Genomic DNA, 25,733 nt, shown 5'->3' with positions numbered 1-25,733 from the left:
TGTATTGTTTAAATAAATTTGATTTAAAAAAAGTATTAGAAAACGACATTAATTATTACTAGACCTAATAACTCCCTGTTGGTCCAACTCCCAACCGTAGGGACAATTTGCATATTAGCCTTTTATTATATAGGAGGATTGGGTCACCGAATTACTTTTAGGAAAAAAGTATGTGCCATATAAATGTCTTTTAACACTATTAAAAGATGGTTTCTTTACAGTAAATCCCCACTTAACACTGTTGATAGGTTCTGTAACTAAATGAACTGACAGGTAACAAAATCAATTTTACTTTATAGACTAATTGATAAAAACAAGAGGTAAGCCAAAACCGGTTTGGCTCAGTGGATAGAGCATCGGCCTGTGAACTGAAGGGTCCCAGGTTCGATTCCGGTCAAGGGCAGGTACCTTGGTTGCAGGCACATCCCCAGTGGGGGTTGTTCAGGAGGCAGCTGATTGATGTTTCTCTCTCATCGATGTTTCTAACTCTTTATCCCTCTCCCTTCCTCTCTGTAAAAAATCAGTAAAATATTAAAAAAAAAAAAAAAAAAAAAAAAAAAAAAAAAAAAAAAAAAAAAAAAAGCAACAACAACAACAAAAACAAGAGGTACCGTATTTTTTGGACCATAAGACGCTCCAGACCATAAGACGCACCAGTTTTTAGAGAAGGGAAATGAAGAAAAAAAGATTCTGAAACAAATAGTGTCCTAAAATATTTTATGTGCATTAAAACCCAACATCACAGTCATAAACACATGTAATCAACCCTGTAAAGTAAACAGCAGCATTTAGAACCATTTTAGAGCTGGGCAAGCACCCAGAGACCACACAAAGCCGGGCAAGTAAAAAAACTTTTTTTTTTAAAGTATATGTGTAGGCTATATTCGGACCATAAGACGCAGGGACTTCCCCCCTCCCCACTTCTGGGGGGGAAAAAAGTGCATCTTATGGTCCGAAAAATACGGTAAGTTCCTATGACATCTCATCAGTGTTATAATAAAACATTATTTAAGGGCCTGCCATATTTGATGAAAGGCTGAATATAAAGATAAGGAACAAGACATACTGAAGTAGGTGTATTATACTAGCAAATTATACTAATAGTAACACTATGTGTAAGCTTGAATCAACTTAAAACTTTCATTGCCCTAGCCAGTTTGGCTCAGTGGATAGAGCATCAACCTGCGGAATGAAAGGCCCCAGGTTCGATTCCAGACTAGGGGACATGCCCAGATTGCAGGCTCGATCCCCCACAGTAGGAGCATGCAGGAGGCAGGCAATCGATGATTCTCTCTCATCATTGATGTTTCTCTCTCTCTCTCTCTCTCTCTCTCTCTCTCTCTCTCTCTCTCTCTCTCTTTTTCTTCCTCTTTGAAATCAATAAAAAATATATATTAAAAATAATTTTAAGCCGGGACCGGTTTGGCTCAGTGGATAGAGCGTCACCCTGCGGACTGAAGGGTCCCGGGTTCGATTCCGGTCAGGGGCGTGTGCCTTGGTTGCAGGCACATCCCCAGTGGGGGGTGTGCAAGAGGCAGCTGATCAATGATTCTCTCTCATCGATGTTTCTAACTCTCTATCCCTCTCTCTTCCTCTCTGTGAAAAATCAATAAAATATATTTTTAAAAAAATAAATAATTTTAAAAATGGGTACAATACAAACCCAACATTATTAATCAATTTTCCTTAAAATGTTAGGCATAAGGTCCCTAATTAAGAACACAAGAAATTCAGTATTACCAGTGGGAGATTAAAAGGTGAGTAATATAGTATATGTTTCTCTCCAACAAGGAAATTTCAAACTCCAGGGACTATACTATCTATACTACTGATCTCAACAGAACACAAATGAAACTAGACAACTGCCTAAATAACAGCTGCGAAGGAATGAGAATATATGATACTTAATGGAATTCTTAAGGCTAGTTGTGGATTTTGGGACACCAATCATGAATTACATACAAAAGTAGTTTTTAAAAGGTTTCTTTTTGTAACTAAAAATGTTTCAAGTTTGTTTACAGTTAAGTAGCTAATGCTTGCAAGTACTGCAATTCTTTCCAAGAACCCCATTATGAGGTTATTAAATTTCTAAATCTGGTGAAAAGCAATTACCTAAAAATAAACATTAAAAAATTGTTGAGCACAGTTATCTTAAAACAGTGCAAGTATTTCTCTAAATATGAAGGTTTAATTTTACCACCAGTAACAGGTGGTAAACAATATTAAGTTTGAATGCAGTATTTTATTTTTAAAATTATGGTCTAATCCAATTGCAGAGTTATCATTTGTAGATTTTTGCCATATCTGCAGTTATATTTTCTACAAAATAAATCTCACATGATCAATAATAAAAATATATTAAAATATAGATATTACATATGGTTAGTTGGAAAAATAACTATGACAATCAGTTTTTATAAATTAGATGATACAGATTCTTTTACTCAGTGTTACATCCGTTTGGGAACTGTTGCCAAAATGGCATGAGGAATTATTTCTAAAGGAGTAATGCTGAGAAAGCAAAAAAGAATTAAAACTATAATTACATTCACTGGAATCTAAATTAATATGTATTATAATTGTGCTACTTGATTAACCTAAGACTTATGATAGATGTCAATTATCATCATCTCCCTTGTAAAAATAAATAGAAACCAAACCATAGATAATTCATTAAAAACTATGAATTTGTTTTAGAAAGTGAATAGATATCCATATGTTAGCTACATGATTCGATACCACTGGTTTTATTGAATCAAATCACAACAAGGGTCCCAGGTTCGATTCCGGTCAAGGGCATGTGCCTTGGTTGCAGGCGCACCCTCAGTAGGGAGTGTGCAGAAAGCAGCTGTTTCTCTCTCATCGATGTTTCTGGCTCTCTTCCCCTCTCCCTTTCTCTCTGTAAAAAACCAATAAAATATATATATTTTAAAAATTCCTAAAGTATGGGTTTGGTGAGCTTCCAGATTGGTGAACACATCCATACTACAACATGATGCATCCCAACTCGAGGGGCACAGATGCTCCTTTTTCAGGACCCTCCCAGACCTCACTCAATATATCTCTTCATCTGTACCCTTTATCGTATCCTTTATTAAACTCATAAATGTAATTTTAGTGTTTGCCTGCATTGTGTGAGTCACTCTAGCAAATTAATTTAACTTGAGGAAGGGATCCTGGGAACCTCCAATTTGTAGCCAAATCTGACAAAGTTGTGGGAAACCTGGGGATCTACTACTTACAGTTGACTTGTAAATGGAGTGGGAACAGTCTTATCGGACTGAGTCCTTAACCTGTGGGATCTGACACTATCTCCAGACAGAGTTAAACTGCTGGACACCCACCTGGTGTCACAGAGATTTGTTTGGTGGGGGAACCACCCCCCATTTGGTGATTAGAAATGTCAGAAGTGTGCTTTGTGAGTACTAAAGGAGACATATAGAAGGGAAAGAACTGAGATTTTCCCCTACAAAGGAAAAAGACACACAGTTCGAAAACAGTTTTTCCAACACAAATGGTAGCTATTATTATTAGTTTATGCCTATAGAAAAATCTTCCTATATAATAAAAGGCTAATATGCATATAGACCAAACGGCTGAACAACGGAAACAACCGAGCAATCGGCTGCTATGATGTGCACTGACCACCAGAGGGGGGTATGTGGAACATGGTGGGCATTGGCTGTGGCGGGATGATGGTGGTGAGCAGGGGCACCAGACCAAGGCAGGGTGATGGTTTCTGTCATCGGGCAAGCCTCTGGTAGTAATGAAAATTCTTTGCTCCTGCGTGCTGTGGTCCCACCCAGCACTCGCACCTGCTGTTGGCGCCGGCCCTACTTGCACCTGGAGCCATCACTTGCACCCTGGCACCCACTGCCAGTACCTGGTGCGGTCCCGATCACTTGGCACTGTCAGCAGGTGTGAGCGCAGCTGGCCCTCCCTCATCATCCCTGAGGGCTTCTCCACTTCCCCCTGCTCCTGTGGGGTGATCAGAGCAACAGCTACTGCTCACACCAGTTGATGGCCCGGGCCCTGCTCACACCCCAATCACTCTGCATGGTCAGCAGGTGTGAGCAGGGCTGGTGCCATCAGGCGGGAGCAGGCCTGCCAGCAGACAGGGGACCGGACGGGGGCATGGAGGATGGGCTGAGACCCGCCCCTATGCCTACTACAGCCTCTTGGCCCATAGTTCCTTTCAAAGTGCATGAATTTGGGTACTGGGCCCCTAGTATTTAATAAAACATAAACATCAAAATCCTTAAGACAATAACTTACGAAGTATAAAATGACTACAACACAACTACAAGAAATATAACTATGTTATTTAACAAAATTTGTTGAGAATCCATTCTGCACAAATTATGAACAGGTTTGCTAAGTCAGCACGGGAAACCGAATTAATAGATCAATTAATTTGTAAGGGACCTGAGAAGAGTTCAACCTCTCACTTTACGAACAACAAAACTGCAGTCTACAGAAAGAAACTGCTGTTTCTGTTGAAAATGCTACCTAAACTGGAACATGAGAGGATCATGCCCTAGTTTTCATTAACAACATAAAACGAAAGTTTTTAATGAAATGTTATATGGGGAGCACATTAATGTGCTAATGGTAAGAAGATACAATATTTAGATAAAGCCTCTGAGATAGTGCTTTGTGTAGGGCAAATGCTCAATAAATGGTAACTATTACTTCCATCTGTATGGTCTTTGGAAGGCTGAGTTATGTGACGTCTACCTGACATCCACTGTTTGCTTAACTTGATAACAGAGCCACAGGAATTCAAACCTAATTCAATCCTTTTATTTTTTTAGATGGAAAGAGAGGTTTAAAAGGGCTAAGTGACTTGCAAAGCCAGCCAAGACCTAACCCTGAATCCCCAGTCTGGTTTCCATTACATGTCACAGATCTTCAGTTCGGTAGTGTTCAAACTTTTATAAGAAGGTAATAGGAACATAGCTGCTATATCTGAATTTTCAGCCCCTTATTAAAGTCTTCTTGAGCGATGATTTTAATATAAGAATCATTGACAATGCAGGTTGGGTATATATTGTCTTAGGAGTTAACAATAAAACAATTTTGATAATGCAATTCTATCATGGACACCTGATGAATGGCAGTTACCAGAGTAGCTGTTACATGCACTTAGACTACAAGCAGAAAATAAACACAAAGGAGAAAATAATTTCAAGCATTTTCTGAAACACACTTAAAATGTGACAACAGCTGTGGCTCACTAAGAAACTGAGACAGACAAACTCTCTTGGCACATAGCAACAACAGAATGGTTTGTTTTAAGCAAAGACTAACGGGGAGGGAGTCTAATAAAAGCATTGGGAAGTCAAGACTAAAAGCCACAATTTGGGGAGAGTTGTAACAAGTTTTCCTTTTCACAGAGTGGAAAGACCAACCTTGACCTTTCAAGTCCTTTGCACATGAGACTAGGGTCTCCACCCCCGACTCCCATTAAAAAAAAAAAAATCTCTGTATGGGAGGGGGAAGGGGGACATGGCATAGAGGGGAATCCTCTATGTGTGGTAAGTTAAACTCATTTCCTGCAAATTTTACTATAGCATATCTCGTTTTATTGCGCTTCGCTTCGTTACGCTTCAATGGGTTGCGTTTCTAACAAATTGGAGGCAAGGCCCTCCACCGGCAGATTACTATCCTACCACGGTTGGTCTGGAACTCAGCCCGCAATACCGCCGAACTGTGTCTGTAAGACATTGTGAAAGGTGCTGGCCTGTCTCAAAGGCCTCAGAATTACAGGGGAGAAGGAAGGGAAATGGGGTTCGCGGAAGTACACAAATAAGCCAGGGAGGAATTGGAAGCGCTCTAAGACGGGGCTATGGTTCAAAGGTAGAAGGACTTCTAGGCTCAGAAAAGGCTTCACAGAAGTGGAATTCGAGATAATGTCTGAAGAGGAGGCGAAGATATGGGGGTGAAGGGCAGAGAGTAGGGGGGGTGCGCTCGGGCAACCCGGAGAGACCAACTCACAACCGCCAGCCGCTTTCACGCGCTCGGCGGGCGTCCACCCTCACGGCCGAGCCCTCTCTCCCGCGGGGCAGGAGCCAGGGCTCCCGACCAGGTAGGTCTACCCCGCCCCCGTCCTCACAGCCCTTTCTCACCTCGGAGGCTCCCAAATGTCTCCGCAGTCAGCCCTGTCTAAGGACAGAAGACGACGGGAGAGAGGCCCCAGGGTGGCGACCGTGGTGTCTAGGCAAGAGCCGGAGGCAGCCGCCAGGCCGCATCCCCATGGTAACGCCGCCAAACTCTGGTTCGAACGCCCGCGCCAGGGCCGGGCGCTGGCAGTCCCGCATTGTCCTCCAATGGGCATCCAGAGGACTCGCTGACGTTGCCATCGTCTCCTCTAAGAGAACCAATCAGAAACCGGAGAAAACAGTGGGCGTAACCCTCAATTTCTACCTCTCAGCCAATAGGTCCACTCGAGAGGTGATCTCGCGAGGGTTCTAAGTGAGAGGACGGCAGCTTTGAGGCGGGTCGAGAATTTTTCCCCCCTTCAAATTATTGGTCGCCCAAAGCGCAGGCGTGCTCTCCGGATTGGTCGACGTACTCTCCCGTCTCCGTCCACGAGCCACCAACTTCCTCCTCCTGCTTGGGGTGAGTAGCAGAACGGCCCAGGTGGGTTTAATTCTCTGCGGATCAACGGAGGCTCCAGCTCAGCGACGGACTAGGACTAATCTCTCGCGTAGCTTCGGGGTCAAAGGTGGACGCGCGCTCCGCCAGGCTGTCAGTGTAGCGTGGGCAAGCCAAACCCAGACGCTCGCAGGACCTCAGTTTCCCTGTGTGCACACAGAGAAGGAGGGTTCAGTGCCCCTTGAGTCTTGCTTGCCCAACCCTTGATAGGATGGGTCCTCGGGAATCCCAAAGTTCCTGGGTTTAGGGCCCAGCGCCCCGATCTCGTTCTCCCTTCCCCTCCCTGGGCCTCAGTTTTAACCTTGTTGTTAAACTTAAAACCCTGCCTCCTTCCCAAAAAGAGATTTTATATTTTCTAATTGCTTCATTTATTGAATGGAAAATATCGTGACAATTATAGCCGAAGTAAAGTCATACCAGCATCTCACTACATAAAACATCACTTTTTTCTTTGTTCAGGCAAGGTTTGGTTCCTATGAACTTGTTATACTTAATATATATAAGTAAAGTAAAGTGAATGCAAACAAATAGCCAAACGTGGACTACTAGTGGAGAGTTCAGGTAAAGAGCAATAATTTTGAATTACTATTCAGATAGCTTCCTTTTTCTTCTGAAAAATGTGGGTAATGCCTCAGAGAGTTGTGAAGATTAATTGAAATCATGAAGGTGAAGCACTTCCCACAATGCTGGGCAAGTAATAACTCCTCAAAAAATGGTAGCTATTAACTTAATAGAAACAAAGAAATACACAAACCAATGGGCCATTAGACTTACTGTAATTGAGTACCCAATTTAGCTCAAAACTTGTCAGTTAAATAATTATTGAAATAATCCGCTCTTCAAAGGTGAAATTTCTTCATAGTTACTTACATTGAAAGAGATTTATCTTGTGGGATCTTTATAAACTACTTTTTTCAATTGATTTCAGAGAGAAAGGGAAAAGGAGAGATAGAAACATCCATGACGGGAGAGAATCATTGATGGGCTGCCTCCTGCACGCCCCCACTGAGGATTGGCCTCACTTTGCAACTGGGCATTCTCCCTGACTGTAGATGGAACCACGACCTCCTGGTTTATAGGTCGATGCTCAACCACTGAGTTACACTAGCCAGGCTTGGGGGACTTTTTACATAAGGAAATGATGAACAGTGTTCCCAAGCAATTTTGCAGAAAATATGAAAAGCATCTTTTTAAAAATGTTTATCGATTTCAGAAAGAGGAGAAACATCGATCAGCATGTACCCTACTGGGGATTGAGCCTGCAACCCAGGCATGTGCCCTGACTAGGAATCCAACTGGCAACTCCCTGATTTAGTACATGGTACAGTCCTTAACTGAGCCACAGCTGCCAGTTATTCATCTGTTAATAAAAGCTTAAGAGCATGCCATTAAAACATCATAAACCCTAGCTGGTGTGGCTCGGTTGATTGGAGTGTCCTCCCATACACCAGAAGGTCACAGGTTCAATTCCTGGTCAGTAAGGTGCATAGGAAAGGGACTAATTGCTGTTTCTCACATCAATGTTTCTGTCTCTCCCCCTCTCTCTTTCCCCCTTAGGTCAAAAAAAGCATATCCTTGGGTGAGGATTAAAAACAAAACAATATCTTTAAAAAAAAACAATAAGAAAAGCTTTCTGATCTTTTATGATACAGGGATAAGAGTGACACATACATTCAGTACTTCTGATGTATCAGATTCTATGTATACATTATTTTGAATTACAACAATTGTGAAAAGTAGGAGTTATTCTCATCTTACAAATGAGAGAAAATGAGGCTTAGTGAATTTAAAGTATTTTGCTCAAAGGAGCACAGTTTAAAGAGCTAGGTCTTTCTCACTGCAAAGACAGCCATGCTTCCCTGTGCTGGTGCCATGCTACTTCAGACTGAAAGAGGATGAAAATGCTTGGAATAACAGATGCCCAATCAGACTCACCCAAATGGAGTGAGGTGGGCTACAAAGGTACCTACTGTGAGAGCACAATTTTTCTCTAATGGAAATTTCCACCTTGGGAAATGAAGAGATGGGATCAGAGAATCACTGAACTCTAGACCCACATCATTTTACCTTGTGGTTAATCTTTAACACTTTAAGTTCAACTTGTCCCAAACAGAAATCATTAGCTTACATTCTACTCCCTACTCCACCTACTTCTATCTGGTCACCCAAACCATACGTGTGTGTGTGTGTGTGTGTGTGTGTGTGTGTGTGTGTGTGTCCCGCCTCTCTGTTGAACAATGAAACATCAAATCGTGTTGATTTTCTCTTGGAGGTATCTTTCAAATACATCCCTTCTCCTCACTGCCTCTGCCTTAATTTAACTCTATATCATTTGTCATCTGGACTGTTGGCAACGGACTTGTAATCAATTGATCTTGCCTCTCCCCTTCTAATTTATTTCTACCTTCCTTGCAATTCATTTCCACCTTCATTGCTTCCAGACAGGCTTCCAGAATGTCTTTGTAAAATGTCAGTCTGACCATATTATAGCCATCGTTGCTGTCAAAGGCTCCTCACTGCCTACAGAATATATACATAGCTGTTGGCAATGGAATGCCATCTTGTGCTTGAGGGTCTTTGCCCTCACCCCTTTTACCTGGGGTGCCCCTTGCCTCCAGCCTTTTCTGGTCAACTCCTAGCCATCCTTCAGAATCCTTTAAGGTACCCCTTTGACCTAAAGATAATCACTCCTTTTTCTTTAATATCTTACACAAACCCCTATGATGCACAAAACACACTGGTAACTTGTCTGTTTAAATATCTTCCACTTTCACTAGACTGTGAACCCCTTAAAAACGGGTTTTGTAGTATTCAGCTCCATATCTACTCTTCAATCCTGTTATATTGCCTGTCGCATGGGATACACTCAACAGATGTAAGATGAATAAACAAATCCCTTCAGGCTAATATTAAAATTCCCCGTGCTTGCTTTCCAGAATTGTACAGCAGATGGCACTCATAGGCCACTAAATGAATTCCCTTCGCTAGAAATGATTTTTGTCTCAACCTTGTCTGACTTTGTCCTCCTCCTGGAAGCCAATATTCATGTCATTGCAGGTGAAACCTCCTTTTTCCTCCCGCAGCTAAATAGCAAAGATAGCAAGATGACTCAGCAGCTTGGTCTCTGAGAAGAAAAAGTGGCAGATGTCCAGGGAAAGGTGGAGTTGAGGGAACATTTTCATTGTCTCAATTTCATCATGGTGGTTGGGGGCTTTTTTCTTTTCTGTTTTCTTTTTCTCTTTTTGCTGTTGTTGTTACAAGAGAGAACTTTATTCATAGATGGGTGGCTCATTTCTGTCCACTCCTTTGGAAGGACAGAGAAAAGACCATTATGATGTGGAAAATAAGGGAAAGCTGCCGAAACTGGTTTGGCTTAGTGGATAGAGCCTAGGCCTGCAGACTGAAAAGTCCCAGGTCCGGTCAAGGCATGTACCTTGGTTGCAGGCACATCCCCAGTAAGGGGTGTGCAAGAGGCAGCTGATCGATGATTCTGTCTCATCGATGTTTCTAACTCTCTATCCCTCTTTCTTCCTCTCTGTAAAAAAATCAATAAAATATATATATATTTAAAAATAAAAAATAAGGGAAAGCTGAGCAGTCACAGAGTTGCTTGTGGGCCAGCATAGTTGGACCACGTCCTCACAGTGGAGTGGCCTGGGCAAATTTTCTGGACACTAGCGTCTTAAGTTAGGTGCTTGTGTGCTTGTCCAAGGATAGCATCACGGGTGTTCCCAACACTTGGTACTTGGAAACCCCACACTATTGGATATGGTTTTGATCATGTGGTTTTATGTTCCTATTTCCCAGGAGAAAACCAGAAGAGGCAAAGAAACCCTTGACATAGAGGAAAAGTTTAGGTACCTCAGGCTTCACTACCCCTCCAGCGTTGTCTTTGGGCACCAGATCCTTCATTCACATACCCTTCCAACTAAAACCCCGTTCTGTAGAAAGGAATTCCAGCCAGGCATTTTAAAAATTCTCCATATGAATAGAGATCAAAGACTGGGAATTTTGGAACTGGAAGTAATTTTTATAAGTTATTTGCATGTCCTCTGTCAGGGCCATTTTTGCCCCAAACCCTGCTTTTTCATGGTAAGGAATGCTGTATAAGGAAAAAGAATATATATAGCTTGGGAGTTAGGCTTACTTGGATTCAAATCTCACCATTCACAGACCAGGTATGCCTTGGGGCAAGTATTTTAACCTTTTTGAACTCAGTTTCCCCATCATAAAATGAAGATAGTAATGCTTATCATGAAGCGTTATTTTGAGCATTAAAAAATATAGATGTAGCCCTAAGTGGTTTGGCTCAGTGGATAGGGCGTCAGAGTGCGGACTGAAAGGTCCCAGATTCGATTCCGGTCAAGGGCATGTACCTTGGTTGTGGGCACATCCCCTGTGCAGGAGGCAGCGGATAGATGTTTCTCTCTCATTGACATTTCTAACTACCCCTCTCCCTTCCTCTCTGTAAAAAGTCAATTAAAAAATATATATATATATATATATATTTATATATATATATTTATTTATTTATTTTTTAAAGATACTTTTAGCCCCATCAGTGTGACTCAGTGGTTGAGGGTCAACCTATGAACCAGGAGATCATGGTTCAATTCCCAGTCAGGGCATAGGCACTGTGGTGGCTCCATTTCCAGTGAGGGGGGTGTGCGGGAGGGGAACCAATCAATGATTCTCTCTCATCACTGATGTTTCTATCTCTCTCCCTCTCCCTTCCTTCCTAAAGTCAATAAAAATGTATTTTTAAAAAAGATACATAGAAAAAACAGGTGCAGCCAAAACCGGTTTGGCTCAGTGGATAGAGCATCGGCCTGAGGACTGAAGGGCCCTGGGTTCAATTCCGATCAAGGTCATGTACCTTGGTTGCAGGCACATCCCCAGTAGGGGGTGTGCAAGAGGCTGCTGATCGATGTTTCTCATCAATGTTTCTAACTCTCTGTCCCTCTCTCTTCCTCTCTGTAAAAAAATCAATAAAATATATTAAAAAAACAAAACAAACAGGTGCAGTGTAGTTAACACAGTGTAGATGCTTACTTGAAAAGGTAGTGGCATGAAACATTTCTACTAAAGGGATTTTAGGCTATGAAATATATGTTGGGGGAGGATTAGGGGAGCTCTTTCTATATCTAAGGGTATATTTGAGAGCTTTGGGGTTGATCTATGCTTGCAATAGCACTCTGATTTGGAAGAAGAAAAAAACACCAAAAACACACACCAAAAAACTGGAAGCACAGCACATCAGTATAACCATTTACCTGTAAATTATTTTTTGGCACCTAAATCCTGAACCTCCTAGGTGTGAAGGAGTGGTATATATAGAGAAAGCCAAGGCACTTTTCCTTAGCTCCGGAAACCTTCTAGTGACATCGAGGGGTGCTTTTGGTTTTGTTCAGGTTATTTTAACCACGTAAGGCATTTTGCCACTTTTCTTAAGTGTGAATTGCCTGCTGTTGTTCTGGCCTGGCGTTCTCACCTCAGTGATGGCTGCAGGCGTATTTGCATATTGGATGCTGTGTTCTTTAACCTCCTGAGATTTGAAATCATTTGGAGTGTGTGCGTATCAGAGAGAGACAGAGAGATGCTTTCAAACCCCAGGACAGTTTCAGTTCAGTGGACTCCAAAAAACCTCCAACAATACCTCCATTGACTTTTATGTAAATGGCACTCTTTAGAAAAACACTGGGCTATTTCCCAAATTCCCAGAACATATCCTGAGCATTTGTTTGAGTGAGGTGTGGGAGAGAGAGTTCTGGTGAATCAATGAACATCTGTTGAGGGCTGCTCTACTAAGTCCCAGGGAAACAGAGTTCACAATGTTGCTGTTCCCTGCTAGAACTAGAGGTTTACCCTACTAGGAATGCATGCCTGCGGCTTTGTACTGTGTCCTTAGCTAAGCTGGAACGAGGTTTCCCAGGATTCCCTTTCTGTATGGTTCCAGTTAGGATTGACCTCAAGAAAAAAAAATTTTAATATATTTTATTGATTTTTGTACAGAGAGGAAGGAAGAGAGACAGAGTTAGAAACATCGATGAGAGAGTCATCGATCAGCTGCCTCTTGCACACCCCCCACTGGGGATATGCCCACAACCAAGGTACATGCCCTTGACCGGAATCGAACTCGGGACCTTTCAGTCCCCAAGCCGACGCTCTATCCATTGAGCCAAACCGGTTTCGGGGACCTCAAGAAAATTTTATTCGAGTTTGTAAAGTGAAGTGAAGCAATTCCCAGTACACTGTGAAGGGGGCAGAGCAGGGTATCAGGCATGGTGGCCGTGCATAACCATTGACACTGACGTGCATGCTGTTTATGCACAGCCACCCACCGAGGCCTGCAGCTCCACCACTCCACTGAATCTCTTCCTTCAGCTACTCTGAGTCCTGGGCCAGGTGTACACTCAGCTCTGTGGCAAAGAGCTCCAGCTTCTTCAAGTCACCTGCGTCAGTGAGCTTGAGATGGGGAAAGGAAGTTGCAAGTTTCAGTTTGTCCTCAGGAGTTCCACTTGTCCTTTTAGTTCCGATTTTCCTCACTCTCCTCCACAGCCAACTTCCCTTCCCAGCTGCTGGCCTGCTGGCCTATGGAGACTTCAGGCCCAACAGCAGATGCAGATGCAGCAGCACTGCATGGATTTTCCCCCAACTTCCATCCTCGAACAAGGTCTAATTCCTATACTAAATCCTTAATTTTCTGTTGCTCATAGTGTTTGGCTTCTCTAATCAAACCTTATAGTAGAAATTTATTCAAGCTATGCAAAAGGCCCAGAAAATGGGTGACATCTGAGCTGCTTCTGAAAGAACGAGCAGAAGATTACATGTATGGAGAAGGAGGGAGAAATTCCAGAGAAAAGCTGGCTCAAGCCAAGCAACTGAAAGGAAAAATAGTAGTTCTGCCTTTCTAGAACTGTCTCAGACCTCCTCCATGAGTCGAGAGCATAGTTAGAAAGAGGACATCTAATCCTAGCTCTTGATCTTAGCTCTTCTGGCCTCATTAGAGATGAACTGTTGGTAGATGTTATCACTCCTGTGCAATGGTATCTACTGAGATGCATTTTTGCTAGGGTGCACCCTTGATACTCCTCTAAGTCCCCTCCCCATAGGAAAACATTGGCCTATTCCCCTCTCCTTGTTGGCTCCACGAGGCCACTCCAGGCCTGTCTTTCTTGGCTCCTCCATCTTTGTTTCCTGAGGCTGTGTTGGGATGGCAGTGGTGTGAAGGAATGCTCTGGGGCTTCCTGTCCCAGGCAGGGAGGGTACTGTGCCTGTAGTCTTGGATTGCAGAGTTTATCTAGGGATTCTAACATTTATTCCACAGGAATCCACCCAAGGCAGGCAAAAGGTGCCTTACACTTATAACTTGCTAATACTTTCTGAGCATCTTGATGGGGCCTGGGTGAGAGGGGACAGGGGATGGGATCAGACACCTGTCTCTGCCTATAACTGGAACCAGTAATTTGAAACCTTTATTTCTGGCTTCCAAAATGGGGAAAGTTCTCTGCATAAATGAGGAGACCAGGGAAATAGAACACAATGTTTAATAAAACCCGCTTTCAGTTTAAATGAATTTTTAAACTCAAAAAGGATCACATTATACATATATTCTAAAACATATATATTTTAGTATGTCTGAAAATATTTTTACAAGCAGCACATTGGCTCTACCTCATTTTTTTATGGCTTCATAATTTTCTTCCAAACTATAAAGGAAAGTTTATTTAGAAGGTGACAAAGGTAATAGAAGGGCCCTCTGATCTTAGGAGAAAGAGGGAGAGAGAGACACACACCCTGAGGGATGAAAGAGGAAGGAGAGGCAGGGGTGTGCTTTGGAGAAGAGAGAGCATACTCATAACTTTCTATCATGGAGATGTATTGTACTTTATTTCATTATTCCTTTATTGGTAGATATTTGTTTTTTCCTTTTTTCCTTTTTGATATTACAAACAAAGTTGTAATGAACATCCTTGTGTGTGCATCTGAAACATATATTTCTGGATGTCAGATGCCTAGAAATGGGACTTCTGAGTCTAAGGGAATATGCTATGTCTTGATATTCATAAGTAAATTGCCCTCCTATGAGGATATGCTAATTTACTCTCTCACCAACAGTGTGTTATAGCAGAGGCCATTTTAGAAAGCCCTTTTGAGATTGGTTCCAGCCCTTAAAACGCCCATTCCAGGTTTGGAAAGGTCGCAGTGCTGGGTGTGTTTGGCTTTCTGGTAAGGAACTGCTGTTCCCTAGAGTAACATTACCATCTGTTGGCAGTCCTAAGAACTGCCCTGAAACAGGTTTTAGTTTGGATCTGATTTTTATGCCTGTGATAGATGCAAGCTCATCTTGATTAAGCACCAACAAAGGGGCTATAGAGACCATCAGCTCCTACCCCAGCTGCCCTCTCTGCAGTTAGCTGTGCTGTCTGTGAGCTCCAGCTCTTCCTCTGGCCCTGGAATCATGCAGATGAGGCCCTGCTGACTCAGGGCGCATCCTGCCCGGGACACTCTCCCAGGCCTTCACTGCATGTGAGACACCTGGTTTCCTTTCAGTTCTGCATCCACCTCAGGACCGTTGTCTATGCTGTTCCTTCCCTGGAGCACGCCTCTCTCCTCCTTCCCTTTGCCAGCTCTTCTTTTACTCATCATTTACTTCTCTGCTCACACATCTCTTCTTCCAAGAATCCTTCCTTGATCCCTTAGACCAGTGGTCGTCAAACTCATTAGTCAACAGAGCTCAATACCAACAGTACAATTGAAATTGCTTTTGAGAGCCAAGTTTTTTAAACTTAAACTTCTTCTAACACCACTTCTTCAGAATAGACTCACCCAGGCTGTGGTATTTTGTGGAAGAGCCACACTCAAGGGGCCAAAGAGCCACATGTGGCTCTCGAGCCGCAGTTTGCTGACCCTGCCTTAGACAAGGTCAGGTTGCCCATTATACATTTTTCTTTTGTAGGAAATACTTTATTGGCAATTATTTTTTAATTTGCTTAATTATTTAATTAAAGCCCACCTCTTCCATTAGAATATAAACTACATGAGGGCAAAGGCCTAGAATAGTACTTACTACATAGTAGGTACTCTATAAATATTTGTTGAATGAACAAATGACACAGATTTTTCTTAACAGGGCCTTACATAAAACATCTTTCAAAAATTTTTGTTACCTTGATTACATGTTCACCTTCAGATGGTGATTTTTTTTTTCCAGTTCTGCAGATATTTCTACTGTTCTCCCTTCCTGTCTTTTGTTGTTGTTGACATATTTTTCTGAAATAGAAAAAAAGACTACATGAAATGGAAAAAGACTAAAAAGTTCAGTTTTTATTGTATTGCTTATTATAAAATTAGTAAATGTTCTCTGTAAATTTCCAAACAATACAGAAATATGTGGAGTAGAAAATGAAAGTCTCCTCATAATCTCACCCTCCAGAAAACACTGTTAATGATGTGTCTTTCCGGACATTTTTCTGTGCATATTCAAACTCATGTACATACCAGGCTCTGTTCTAAAGCACTTTACAAAAGTTCAGTCACGCAGTCCTCACAGCAACACTTGAGGTAGAACTATTATCATCCTGGCTTCCAGACGGGGAAACTGAGGCTTAGGAGGGAACTGCACAGTGAATAAGTAGCAGAGCCAGAACATGAACCCAGGCTCTAGGTTCACTCTTGACCACCGTGCTAGTTTTACCTCTGATGAGGTGGGAAAGAGACTTTTTACTGTGTGTGCCCTTTAAATTTTGAACCATGTGAGTGTATAACATTCCAAAACATGGATAAAAGACTAAAAAATCCATGACAAAAAAAAAGTGTACACCAAGCTACCTTTCCTAAGTGACCCCCGTTAAGCCATCAGATAACACGTTGTTGGGATCTCTTTGCTCCAGAGACTCAGGCCGGAGGCTGAGGAGAATGGGATTGTGGGTTTGATGATAATGTTGTACTGCATCTCTCCCATTCCCAGCATCTCTCCAGTCTCAGTGGGTTTGCTTCCGGGGATCTGTAGTTTCTAAACACACACCAGCCCTGTGTTTTAGCAGAGAGGCTTGGAGGAGTTGGGATAGAGCCACACTGGCAGGGTAGGGCCAGCGTCCTGCAGTTCAGCACAAAGGCCTATCTCTGATTCCTGGTTTTCCCCCATTGGCTCTTGGCATTCTGCCTTTTTCTGTAGGTGATGAGGCCACTGTTAGCTGGTCTGTGCTACTCCCCAGCACTAGAGTGCTGCTCCCCCAGAATGGATCTTCCGGCTTTGTGTAACTTCCCATGTCCCCTTCTTCTCAAACAGACCATGGCCCTGAGAGCATGTGGCTTGATCATCTTCCGAAGACGCCTCATTCCCAAGGTAGACAACACCTCAATTGAGTTTCTACTGCTGCAGGCATCAGATGGCATTCATCACTGGACTCCTCCTAAAGGTACAAGTACCCAGAGGGGCTAGCTCGTGGGGAAATGCCAAGTGTTACCCAGAAATCCACCTTGCTAGGCTCCACACACTTCTTGCTTCCCAGTAACTGTGCAGCAGGAGGATGTGAGGTATGTAGGAGGCCTGATCCTTTCTACAAACAATGGCTCCATACTAGGCTAGAGCAAAACGAAACAAAACTCTGTGACTGAACCCCAGGACAGAAGCAGCACCTGGTTTTTGTGAGTATCATTCACCAGAGCGCCAGGACTCTGATGAATGGCTAGGAAGGAGGAAAGGCTGGGCATTGAGGTCCTTGTGGCTACAGATCAGGTGCTCAGAGTGAACAGCTCGGGGAAGGGAGCAGGATGGGAGAGTTGGGTAGGGGAGGGGGAGGTGAAAAATAACCCAGGGTTGGAGGAAAACAAGGAAATGGGAACAATAAATAAAATTTGCACATTTAAGTTTCACTAAGGAAAGATGAGATGACAAAAAGGAAAAGAAATGTTACGAATACTCTGTATAGGAATAGTCACATTTGTCTCCTGATCTCCTGTGTCACACTGAAAGATTTCAAAGGGCCCCTCCCAATTTTGAGAGGCTTGGGCCTGGGGGAGAAGTCACCCTGTTAATGTTGGTGGGCAGAATGCTGATGTTGGGACGGTGTGCTTAGAGACTCCCACACACTTGTGAGGGAAGGTAGACATCCTGGATGAGTCACTTCTGCCACCTCCAGCACCCCTCTCACCTTCGTCCTTGATGCATTACCTACCTGTCTTTGTGAGCATGACGCCATAGGAGGTGCCATACAGAGAACATTCTCCAGAAGCCATGAGCTCAAATGGTCTTTAAGTCCAAACTGCCGGCTGCTTTCTGTCGGAGCTGTGCAGCGGCAGCTGAGTCAGGACAGTGCTGTGAGGACCCCAGGAACGAGGAAGGCCAGACTATAGCCCTGTCTCCGAACCAAGAAGGGTACAGCTAACAATTCCTGCTCCCCGTGAGCTCCCAAACCAGGAGGCCCCCAGCAACTGCTGGAGCCATGTGTTGACAGAGGCTGCCAGACTCTTCCCAGTCCTTCTTGGCTCTTCTGGGCAAACTGAGAATTTGCAGGAAGGGCCTAGCGGCAGGGCTGAGGGCTGCTCCCAGTCTGCAGAGCTTCAAGTTCTCCTACAACAGTTTCTTGGCAGCTGTCTGCTGGGGTTTAGGTCTTGCCAACAAATTTTCTTAGAACTGTTTCTCGGCTTGTCCTTAGTCTGAGTTCCCATCAGGACTTTCCCTGTGAAACTGGAATCTGGTCTTGCTCAGTTAGAAAGATGAAAACAATTTGGAAAGCCTTGATAGCTACTTGGAAACAGCTGCTGATGCTGCAGTGCGTGGTTTTGAGCCTGCTGTTGGCCCTGGGACTTTAGAGACCAACTGCAGACAATGTTAACTCCTCACTGTGGATTTTAGGCAAAGTGCTCACTCTCAGCTCACTCCCACCTGCCAAGAAGGGACTGCCCCTCCTTGGGAAAATCACTTTAAGGTCTCCAAGGGAAAGGTCTCCCTAAGAATATGGGATGAGGAAAGCTCCAAAGAATAAGAAAGCAGATGTCTGAGGTAGGCCATCTCTCTCACCATCAAAGGAGCAGTATTCTAGACCAAACTTGCCAAGCACATGGTCTGTTTCACTCTCTGTAGAGAAGATGGGGTGAGGAAGAGGGGTTTCCCGGACACTGCAGAGCCAAACACTACCTGCCCTGCACCCCGTTCCTAGGCATGTTCAGATATTACCAATCTCTAGACTTCCTTCAGCCTAGCAACAGCTAGAAAAGTCACCAAAGATCCCATCTTTAAATCACCTAACCTGGAAAATCCAGCTTTGTGGAAGATTATCTCCCCCTCCTCTTTCTGTTTTCTCCTAACCAGGCCATGTGGAACCCGGGGAAAATGAATTGGAAACAGCCCTGCGGGAGACTCAAGAGGAAGCAGGCCTAAAAGCAAGCCAGCTGACCATCATTGAGGGGTTCAGAAGGGAGCTCAATTATGTGGCCAGGAAGCAGCCTAAAACAGTCATCTACTGGCTGGCAGAGGTGAAGGACTATGACGTAGAGATCCGCCTCTCCCATGAGCACCAAGCTTACCGTTGGCTGGGGCTGGAGGAGGCCTGCCAGTTGGCTCAATTCAAGGATATGGAGGCATTACTCCACGAGGGACACCAGTTTCTCTGCTCCACAGTGGCCTGAGCTGAAACACAGTCATTTGCCTCAGGAGGATCCTTGAGGGCCTTTCTGAGATGAACTCACCTTCAGCTCCAGGGAAGGTTGTGCTGGTCTTTGGCTCATCATAGCAGAGAACAGACACATTATTATATCACTCAGAGGCGAGCAGGCAAAAATCTTAGCTGGGTGGAAAGGAAGGTGAAGGAAGAGGTATTTTTTTTTAAAGTGCATCCTTGTACAAAATAAACCTTGTCTATCTGTCCTTCAAGCTGTTATATTTATTTCTTGGGCTCTTGCTCTTGGTGGGAGAAACACTAAAGTGAATTGGAACTCTGGCCCTAGCCAGAAGGAATCCTGTATCCATGCATTGTACCCCAGAGAAGCTAAGGGAGTGGGGCTCTCCTGCCTCCGGAACTCCAAGCACTCTCACCCCACCTCCCCTGAGACTTTTCTGCCTGTAGTCGGATGGGATATGCAAGTGAGTGGAACTAGAGCACAAGAACGGGGTCTGTTTGGCTCACTAATGTATCTCACCCAGCACCAGTCACATATGTTGTAGGTGCTCAGTAAAGTTTTTCTAAAATAATTAGAGATCCAAGGAACTTGGGGACGTAATCCAGATCACAGCAGGGAGAAGAGGTATAGTCAACTCTGGGCCACCACATCGGTGACACATGCACTCCAACCTGTTGGCCCAGTCCTGCCTCCCAGAGTCAGCATGGGCCTTGTCAGCATGACTGAGGTCACTGGCAAGTAGCAGGTCAGAGGGACTCTGCTGTGCTACCCAACAGCCCTGTCACTACACATGTGCACTCCTCGCCTGCAGCTGCCTTCCCACCTTTAGCAACCCCTCACCATTGGTTTTTCTCTCTTCCCTCCTACTCCCTTTCTGCACAACTCAACTTTAAGACCCAGAGGCGCAAGAGTTGGGTCTCAGCCCTCTTTTCCCTTGCTACTAGGGCTCCAGGAATGTAGGGCAGGTGTTAGATCCTCTAGCCCTTCCAGAAGCTGTTAGCAGCTGAGTTCATGTGGATTTTATTAGAGGGTTGTTGCCCAACAAAGTTCAGAAGATTGGGTGGGAAGGGTCATTGGCAAAGGTCAACCCAGATTACCAGGGTCAAGAACTATCACCTCCAGAGGAAGGAAAGAGAAGTCACCCAGGTCGTAAGCGGCTTCCAGATGTTCTCAGTCCCCAGTTCTCCGTGCAGACAGGGCAGAAGTATTAGTGAACAGGATCTTGGAGCACCGCCAGGGACCTGAATGGTTTTGTTCCTCACCCCTCTGAGCAGCACTCTGAAGGAGGCCTGCTGCAGGAAGTTTTTGGAGCTTAATGTTCTCTTTCTTGGCCAGCAGGGACCACATCCCATTGATTTAATAAATGCCTTGCTGGGCAGTGGTGCCAAACCACAGACTCGCTGCCTCCTAACAAGGGCTGGCCGGCCCTGTGCTCTCAGCATGGGAGGCTGTAGAATTTCAAGATGCTAAGACCTCATGTGTCCGAGTGGGAAGGCATCTGGAAAATGACCTTATTTTGCTGCTTGTTTTTATAGTTGGGAAAACTGAGGCTTAAGAAGGTATGCTTTGAGGATGGGGTGCCAGAGGAAAAACTGCTTTAGAATATCTTGTATAGCTTTTTTTTTTTTAAAATATATTTTATTGATTTTTACAGAGAAAGAGAGAGGGATAGAGAGTTAGAAACATCGATGAGAGAGAATCATCGATCAATTGCCTCTTGCACATCCCCTACTGGGGATGTGCCTGCAACCAAGGTACATGCCCTTGACCGAATCGAACCTGGGACCTTTCAGTCCGCAGGTCGACGCTCTAACTACTGAGCCAAACCGGTTTCAACTCTTGTATAGCTTTGGGGTCATTCCTCTGTGCCTCACAGAGTTGTCCATTAAAACATGTACTGTGGCCCTGGCCGGTGTGGTTCAATGGTTACAATGTGAGCCCATGAACCAAAGGGTCACAGGTTTCATTCCCAATCAAGGGCACGTACCTTGGCTGCAGTCTTGTTCCCCAACCGGGTCAGGGTGTGTGTGTGAGGCAACCATTTGTGTGTCTCTCTCACCACACTCTCTCTCTCTCCTCCCTCCCTTCCATTCTCTCTAAAAAGATCAATGGAAAAAAATATCCTCCGGTGAAGATTAACAAAAACAAAACAACACACAGCTTCTTTGGAGAAAGGGAGGGCTTGAATTGTATTCATTTGCTCACTTTGCAGGAAGAATTAACAGCATGGGACTAGGCAGGTTGTGGGAGGTGGATAAGGGAGGGAGAGAGTGGATCTGAGACTGGGATGTGGTAAGGGAGCAGGCTTTGTTGTCAGCACCACTTTGCTTCTCACCAGCTGGGCTTGTTCAAGAGCTGTGAGTCTGAGGTCACAATTTCCCCTTTAATCGGAGGCCCTTCAAGCTCCAGAGCATTCATCTCCTTCTGGAAGTTTTTCCTAATAACCACCAATCCTATAAACACCGTCCTAGTTTCCCCATCTGCACCCAAAGAGGCTCCCCTTGGAACTCCAACGGTTGTTCCCAAAGCCACTTCCACCACCCCGGGGTGTAGAAGCATCTAATAGACTCATCCCCATTAGGGTGGTCTTAAGCTTCCCCTCTAACGGAGGGATTTAACAGAGGCTCTGGAAAACCAAAGTGCCTTCTTTTTTCTTTTTTTATATTTTATTGATTTTTTTTACAGAGAGGAAGGGAGAGGGATAGAGAGTTAGAATCATTGATCAGCTGCCTCCTGCACCCCCACTCCCCACTGGGCATGTGGCCGCAACCAAGTACATGCCCTTGACCGGAATCGAACCTAGGACCCTTGAGTCTGCAGGCCGAGGCTCTATCCACTGAGCAAAACCGGCTTTGGCCAAAGTTCCTTCTTGCTTCCCAAAAGCCACACCTCACACCCCACAGAAGGCACTTGTTTACTGCCTTTCCAAACGTTTGGACAGCAGAAGCTGACTTCTCCACGGGCCCAGCGTGGGGCCCAACCCGCCTTCTTTTTTTTTTTTTTTAATATATTTTATTGATTTTTTACAGAGAAGAGGAGAGAGGGATAGAGAGCTAGAAACATCGATGAGAGAGAGAAACATCGACCAGCTGCCTCTTGCACACCCCCTACTGGGGATGTGCCCGCAATCAATGTACATGCCCTTGACGGGAATCGAACCTGGGACCTTTCAGTCCGCAGACCAACGCTCTATCCACTGAGCCAAACCGGTTTCGGCCCAACCCGCCTTCTTTTGTAGAGGAGGCCACTCCAGCCAGGCTGCTGCTGCCTTCACACTGTGCTATGGGTGCCCACAGAGACCTGCTCTCTCCCTTCCTCCCAACTTGGCCCCCCCCTTTGCTTCCCTTCCCCTCCCATCCCACCTCCTCTCAGAATTACGTAATAGGAAATTCCCAGCTGGGCTCTCTGAGGAGGGGAAAGGGGGCTAGGGAGGGGAAAACAGCACAAGGATACAAAACACAGAGACACAACCTCTTCCTGTTCTTAAGACCAGGAACTACAGGGATAGGGTCTCCCCCTCTTCCTTCCCATTCCTCCCCTAACCTCACCCCCAGCCAAAGTCAGGGCTTGCCACATAAGGCCAAGAATTCTCCCCTCCCCTAATGGGTGAAGGGGGTCAAAAGGGACAAACTTCCAGTTATTTATTATTTATTATTTATCAATTTATTTTTTAAAATATATTTTATTGATATTTCACAGAGAGGAAGAGTTAGAAACATCGATGAGGGAGAATCATCAAACAGCTGCCTCTTGCACTTTCCGGGGATGTGCCCACAACCAAGGTACATACCCTTGACCGGAATCGAACCCGGGACCTTTCAGTCTGCAGGCCGACACTCTATTCACTGAGCCAAACCGGTTTCCGCCAAACTTCCAGTTATGAAATGAGTAAGACCTAGGGATGTAATGCACAGCCTGGTGGCTATAGTTAATAATACCATCTTGCATATTTGAAAGTAGCTAGGAGAGTGGATATTAAATGTTCTTAATACAAGAAAAAAGTTTTTTTTTTTTTTTGTCAAATGTTAATTGGACTTATTGTAGTAATATAATATACACAAATATTGAATCTTATGTTGTATACCTGCAACTAATACAATGTTATGTCAATTATAGCTCAATTAATAAAAAAGAGCTATCAGCCTCTGTTTTCCCCTATTAAAATGGTGAAGTGCATTGAGAAAAAGAAAGAATTTTCCCCTCTGCTCAAGCTACTGGGAAGATTGTTGGGTATCATGAAGTAATAACTAGCCTTAAGATAAAAACCAGGTTGTTCCTTGGGAACTGGGGTGTGTCAGAGAGGGGCGGGTGTGTGTGTGTGTGTGTGTGTGGTGTCAGCAGAAGTCCTACTGAGTCAGACAATGGTAGGAAAGGAAATTAAAAAAAAAAAAGAAAGGAAGGAAATCGCCCAGTTGCCGCTGTGGTTGGGTGTAGGCAGGCTGCCCCTTGCTAGGTTGTGCTATGGAGCTATTCCAAAAACAGAAGGTAGTGTTTCTTCAAATGCTTTTCAAAATATGTGTGTGTGTGTGTGTGGGTGCGGGTGTGTAAAATGGAAACAGAGGTGAGAGGAGGATTCAGATCTTAGAGGCCTTGAACACCAGAGCTTGATTTAATGCCGATGTGACATAATTAAACTTCAAAAAGAGTTCCTTGGATACTATGTGGATTGAGTTGAAATGTCACAGAGCTGAAAGAGTTATGAGGCAGCCAAAACTGGTTTGGCTCAGTGGAAAGAGCTCAGTCGGCCTGCAGACTGAAAGGTCTCAGGTTCGATTCCGGTCAAGGGCATGTACCTTGGTTGTGGGCACATCCCCAGTAGGGAGTGTGCAGGAGGCGGCTGGTCCATGTTTCTCTCTCATCAGTGTTTCTGGCTCTCTATCCCTCTTCCTCTCTGTAAAAAAATCAATAAAATATATTTTTTTAAAAAAGAGTTACAAGGCCACTGCAGTGATCCAGACTAGAATTGATAAGGTCTGATGTGGGGTAGTGACCAGGGGATAGAGAGGTCAACACTGACCTTGGGCTTAAGGAGGGGAGAAAGGACCAGAAAGCTCATTGGGGGGAACTAGCAGAAGCAGACTTGCTCTGAGCTAGAGTGAGAGATACTTTACCCAAATCTGGAGGAAAAAGGGCAAAGACCCTTCCAGAAAACTCACATTTTGGTCTCAGAGAAAGGGCTTAGCCAGGGTTCAGCTGATTCATGTGGTGTTGGATGGGACACTGAGTCAGACTCTTATAGCACATAAGGCAGCAGAATGAGGATATTAGGCCCCAGCCCTAGATTTCCTTCAGTGGCACTCAGTTCCTCTCCGTTACCTCTGGAAAAGGGAGTTCCCATTTTGTTATATTATTCTAGCCCTGTCCCCCATCAGCCCAAGGGTGAAGGGGAGACCAATGAAGAATTCTAGCCATTAAAAGGCTGCTGAAATCTCCATTGGAGGAGGGACAGCCCCCATCCCAACCCAGATGTGTAGAGCCAGAGAGAGAAATTTGGAATGCACAGGAGGTGCTGGCAGGGAGGGGGTTGGACAAGGTCGGAAGGGGCCAGCGTTCCTGGCACCCTGTGGAATAGGGGTAGCAGTTGCTTCCAGCCTAATTCCCTCCCCTCAACCTGTCCCCAAGAGTCAGTTCTCACAGTTTCTGCCATTCCAGCTCCAACCCCCACCTCAACTTCTTGAATCCCTCTTTTATGGTCTCAATGAGGGAAGGGAAAACACTTCTTGGCCTAGAATCAGGCCCACTGGGTGGCAGCTTCACACACACACACACACACTTCAGCTGGCTTCCCACCTTGGAGGTATGTCTCCCAGCATCCTACTTTCCCATATCTCTTCACTTGCCTTTCTCCTGGACAGTGTCCTTTGGAATACAGACTCACCTCAATGGATTCTACGTACAGAGGTTTGGAAGAGGATGTCACCTGCAGGCCCAGAGGAAACCCGTTGGGCTGGGAGGTGGGACCTGGAAAAATCCTTGTCATTTATAAACAAGAAAACAAGAAATTGTATTATAATAGCTACCTTTTATTGAGCACCTACTTGTGCCAGGCACTTTACATACATCCGTACTTGTAATTCCCACAACAACAACCTGGGAGTTAGGCATTATTATCACCATTTTACATATGAGGAAACTGAGGCTCAGAGAGGTTAAGCAGCTTGCTCAAGGTCACACAGCTTGTTGAAGAGTGGTAGAGCCAGCATGGGAGATAGGCATCTGTGAGTTCCCTTAAAATTGTATTAGGCATTCTTCACATTGAGAAAATAGAGGGGTGGGGGCTGGGCAAGGAGATGCCTTCTCTAGGGGCTGAGGGACTGGTTCTGCTGTCCAAGCTGTAGAAGGAGGCTGAGCCATGCCCTGTTTCCCACCTCCGGGCTGAATCAAGTCTTCCAGTCGGCCTACTCCCTTTCTCCACAACTCAACTGTAAGACCCAGAGGCGCAAGAGTTGGGT

At 44.5% G+C, this 25,733-nt stretch overlaps 3 protein-coding genes across 6 annotated transcripts in view; 1 reads left to right on the top strand and 2 right to left on the bottom strand.

Moving 5' to 3' along the window:
* The window catches only part of KIF24 (kinesin family member 24), a 48,426-nt gene extending 41,969 nt beyond the window's left edge, over window positions 1-6,457 (bottom strand). Inside the window, exon 1 of the mRNA XM_045580046.1 lies at window positions 6,129-6,457. The gene's annotated coding sequence lies outside the window, so the exon portion shown is untranslated. The remainder of the gene's footprint in view (window positions 1-6,128) is intronic.
* The window catches only part of MYORG (myogenesis regulating glycosidase (putative)), a 27,899-nt gene continuing 3,475 nt past the window's right edge, over window positions 1,310-25,733 (bottom strand). The window contains exon 2 of one of the 3 annotated variants that reach the window (XR_006741261.1): window positions 1,310-1,357. The gene's annotated coding sequence lies outside the window, so the exon portion shown is untranslated. Of the gene's footprint in view, window positions 1,358-11,367; window positions 11,388-21,341; window positions 21,358-25,733 lie in introns of those variants that run through there. The other 2 variants (XR_006741262.1, XR_006741260.1) reach the window with 2 other exon arrangements.
* Window positions 6,485-19,483, top strand: NUDT2 (nudix hydrolase 2). 2 transcript variants are annotated; one of them, XM_045580051.1, is made up of 3 exons: window positions 6,485-6,621; window positions 16,949-17,078; window positions 18,974-19,483. In XM_045580051.1, exons 2-3 carry the CDS (start codon window positions 16,952-16,954, stop codon window positions 19,288-19,290), a joined length of 444 nt encoding a protein of 147 aa, XP_045436007.1. In that variant the 5' UTR covers window positions 6,485-6,621; window positions 16,949-16,951; the 3' UTR covers window positions 19,291-19,483. The 2 variants fall into 2 exon arrangements, with proteins under 2 accessions (XP_045436007.1, XP_036289430.1); XM_036433537.2 differs by having other exon boundaries at window positions 6,512-6,621; window positions 16,938-17,078.

The sequence above is a fragment of the Pipistrellus kuhlii genome, unplaced genomic scaffold, assembly GCF_014108245.1.
Source record: "Pipistrellus kuhlii isolate mPipKuh1 unplaced genomic scaffold, mPipKuh1.p scaffold_m20_p_12, whole genome shotgun sequence".
Classification (NCBI taxonomy): domain Eukaryota; kingdom Metazoa; phylum Chordata; class Mammalia; order Chiroptera; family Vespertilionidae; genus Pipistrellus; species Pipistrellus kuhlii.
This window is presented reverse-complemented; position numbering and strand designations above follow the sequence as displayed.

What these genes read in the sequence shown, in the direction of transcription:
- NUDT2 (XM_045580051.1), top strand. Translation starts at nt 16,952, where the DNA reads ATGGCCCTGAGAGCATGTGGCTTGATCATCTTCCGAAGACGCCTCATT. An exon ending in TCACTGGACTCCTCCTAAAG is followed by an intron (nt 17,079 to 18,973) that starts GTACAAGTACCC and finishes TCTCCTAACCAG; the next exon opens with GCCATGTGGAACCCGGGGAA.